This window comes from Acanthisitta chloris, unplaced genomic scaffold, assembly GCF_000695815.1.
Source record: "Acanthisitta chloris isolate BGI_N310 unplaced genomic scaffold, ASM69581v1 scaffold2667, whole genome shotgun sequence".
Taxonomy (NCBI): domain Eukaryota; kingdom Metazoa; phylum Chordata; class Aves; order Passeriformes; family Acanthisittidae; genus Acanthisitta; species Acanthisitta chloris.
In genome coordinates, this window is record NW_008681871.1 from 7183 (window position 1) to 10773 (window position 3591).

Here is a 3591-nt window from a genome sequence, read left to right on the forward strand (position 1 = left end):
CTCAATTTTCAGCTTTTTTTTTTCATTATATAACTGCTTTTATAGTTACATATGTTTTGATTAGATGTGCACATGGCGCATTTCTACTAGAAATAGAAAAATGTAATAACTCTATCAGAAAAATAAAATTTTCACCCAAACAATAACATTTCGTTCCTCTTTTTTTTTTTTTGTCCATTGCTGTTGTTCTTTTAATTAAGTCTGAAGTTTACCGGGTGTGTTGTGTCCAAACATATGGACATTTATAAAATCTGAGTCAATCAGGTACTTTGATTGATCTGATCAATCATGACTGATGTACAGGATCAATCAGACAACCCCCAGCTCCCTGGACAGATTCGATATCTGTGTTTTGTTTTTCACAGCAGCAACAACTCCAGGCCCAACACTTGTCACATGGACATGGTCTTCCCGTGCCGCTCACTCCGCACCCCTCAGGCTTACAGCCTCCAGCCATCCCACCCATTGGCAGCAGTGCTGGTCTCCTGGCACTCTCCAGCGCCTTGGGGGGGCAGTCCCACCTCCCAATTAAAGATGAGAAGAAGCACCACGATAACGATCACCAAAGAGGTAGGTGCTGACAGATGAGTATGTGGCTTCATTTTTTCCCCTTCTTTCTCTTTTTTTAAGCTCTCCTGTTAAAAAAAATAGGTGGGGGGAGAAAGGAATTTTCAGAAGAATTCCTACCTAATTACTTCAGTGTTTATTATCTAGTGGTAGCCAGAAATTGTGTTCAAATGCTAGAAATACAGTTTTATAATTGGCTGTACAGCATTAATAATTAACTGTACAGAAAAGTTAACATCTGTGCAATTTATTATTTAACAGACAGCAAGATTCTTTCTTCTGAGTATGATAAATGTATAATTTTATGTAAACTAACTAGTACTTTTCTCTTTCTCTCTTCCCCCACCTCCCCATCCTCTGCCACGATCTCTTCCCCTCCTTACGCACGGGGGCTGCTCTGCATGCAGACAGAGACTCCATCAAGGTAGGATTTGATTTCGTAAGTGTAAAGGGTAGCTCAATAGGCTGCGTGCAAACTGCATTCATCTGAAGTGTGGCCCAGAGTGGTGGAAAAAGTTACAAAGTGAAACTGGGTTGTGATGCTGATATTGATTAGCAGCACCCTGCACGGACTGTGTATCACATTCAGTAAATGGCTGGTAGTGGGGCAGCTAGGACTGCAAGTGACATGCTGACCAGCAAGTTGCTGGAACAGCATTGAGGTTTTTCCTGGATCAAAGGAAAGGCCTGCCAAGGGTCTCTGTCCAAGCTTCTGAGACAGAAAGAACTAGCCATTAGTCTTAAGTCAGTTGGAGGCTGTAAACTGTAATTCTGGTATTTCCTTATAATGCAATTGTGGAAGGAGAGCTCTGTCACTCACAGGGGAGAGGTGGGGTGCTGCCTGCTGTCCTGGCCCAAGTAGTTGGAGAGCCGTGAGCTGTCACTCCCTACTCTAATGAAGGTGATACTCACACTGGGAATCCTGCCTTCCTTTCCCAAAAATTAATTTTCAGGTTCTGAATGACTCTACACCTTACCTGTATGTACCATCCTGTGCATGGTAGTATCCATAGGTAGGTGAATAACACACCTTGCAGCTTATTTAATTTTGAGCCTTCAGTGATGCATACGGCTATGATTCAGAGTATGTACCTGGATGATTTTTCCATACTTGATAGCCCTCAGAGACTCCTGGGGTTTTTATATTGCAAAAGGGGACATGTATCTTTGCCCTGCCCTCTCCCGGATTGGTCTGCTGTCCTAGTTTGCACAATTTTCAGAAAAAAGATTGAGCCTTTTAGGTGCTGGTAAGTGTGGAATGAAAGATACATTTCTCTTACAAATGGCAAGACCTATGCCCACCTCATTGAGAATTTACATCCAATTTGTCAAATTTTTAGTGATGCATTTTGAGGAAGATACAATATATTCTTGGGGTTGATGAAGTGGTGAAAGAGATGTTCACAGCGTGAGTCTAGGATGTGTTAAACAAGATTTCCAGGATCTTGTCAGGCAGATGTTACTAGTGTGCCCTGGATGTTATTGGAATGAGCATGGTGCTGAGCACAGGCTTTGCCCTCACTGGAGACCTGCTATGCCTTTGCTTCTTGTGCAGCTACAGGTGGGGACATGTCCCACAGCCTACCCCAGAACACCCATTCTGCCACTGGCAGCCCTGACATGTCCCAGCCGCGTGCAGATGAGCTGATGGTTGTCAGTTTTGTGGTTATCCACATGGCTCTGCATAACAACCAGGAGTTGACAGGAACTGTCAGTTTTCACTGTGAGCAGCAAAGGCACTGAAGCTGTCTATCTGCTGACATAAGACAACAGTGCATCGGATTTCACTTCAGCCTCCTTGTCATGAGAGCTAGAAACTGGGATTACTGCTTTATGTGTCAAGGCTGGGCACAGATTAATGATGATTTCCCTAGAACATTGCCTCTTCACTATGAACAGATAGATTTAGTCCCTTTTCATTTTTCCTGCACTCAGACAAACAAATTCAAGTAGGGCAGATACCTAAATGTGGGAATACAGACCCACCTGGTTTTCTGAGTGAGTTTGCATACCTATGCGGTTGGAACCATGAGCATTTCACTGAAGAAAGTGACTGAAGAGAACTGCTAGTGTATGCCAATCACTGTTTTGAAACAACATATGCTAGTCATTTTTCTGTAACATTTGTGGGATGTCAGGGTGTTTATGCTGGCATGGATGTTAGGGGGAGTGTTTGTACCAAAAAGGCTGATTTTTGTCTAGGAATGATTCAAAGGCGCTGTTACTCACACAGCTTCCAGAAGGAGAGGAGGGCGTCGCTACTTTTTGCCAATTTACTTCGAAATGATAAGTAGATGTTTGTCTTGCACGGTGTTCAGGTTGTGAATTGGCTTGCGTGTCAGCATTATGGGGCTTACTGCCAACTTTGCAAGGTGAAATAGTTTGCAAATTTCCTTAAATGTTTTCAGTGATGCTCAGAGTAGCAGTTAGTCACTTGTTCGATCAATCCGTCCTCCCTTAAGTGGTTTCCAGTTAAGAGAGGCTTTTTATGATTGTCTGCTGTGTGACTTGAGATGGTTTTTGTCAGCCAGAATGTGCCAGTTGCCAGCAGCTGGAGTCTCTGTGCTTGTATGAAATAATTTATTCATGCAGGATAATGCTCCTTAACATTTAACAGGTAATGAATGTGACATAAATTTCCTTCTTCCTCTTAATTTTTCCCTTTCCTCTTCCAATGTGCAAACAGGCAGCTCTGGTGCTCTAAATAGTAAGTAATTTTTGGCCATCTGTCAAAAGGAAATTTCAATACAAATTTAAATTAATGGTGCCTGAAATTTTTTATAGCTCTTCTAAAAGCTTCTAATGTGCAGAAAATTCTAAATCTGCTGGTAGTAATTAGTGTAGCATGTAATGAGGATATGGGCAATGTTATACAGCCCCAGTGTAACATTTTGATATGGTAGCAAAATTTTGATTTATACAAGGTTGTGCCTGAGTTTAGTTATGAGAGACACTTTAAAGTGTTTTCTTGCTGATACAGATTGTTAAGCAGGGCAGATTTTAGAATTTATTTCCTAATCATAA

The 3591-nt window shown here is 41.9% G+C and overlaps 1 protein-coding gene across 1 annotated transcript in view; it reads left to right on the forward strand.

The window, feature by feature from the left end:
* Window positions 1-365: 365 nt before the first annotated feature.
* The window catches only part of LOC103805593 (transducin-like enhancer protein 4), a gene marked incomplete at its 5' end in the record, with an annotated part of 44573 nt that continues 41347 nt past the window's right edge, over window positions 366-3591 (forward strand). The window contains 2 exon segments of the mRNA XM_009078249.1: window positions 366-570; window positions 975-991. Of these exon segments, the coding sequence (XP_009076497.1) occupies window positions 366-570; window positions 975-991 (222 nt within the window).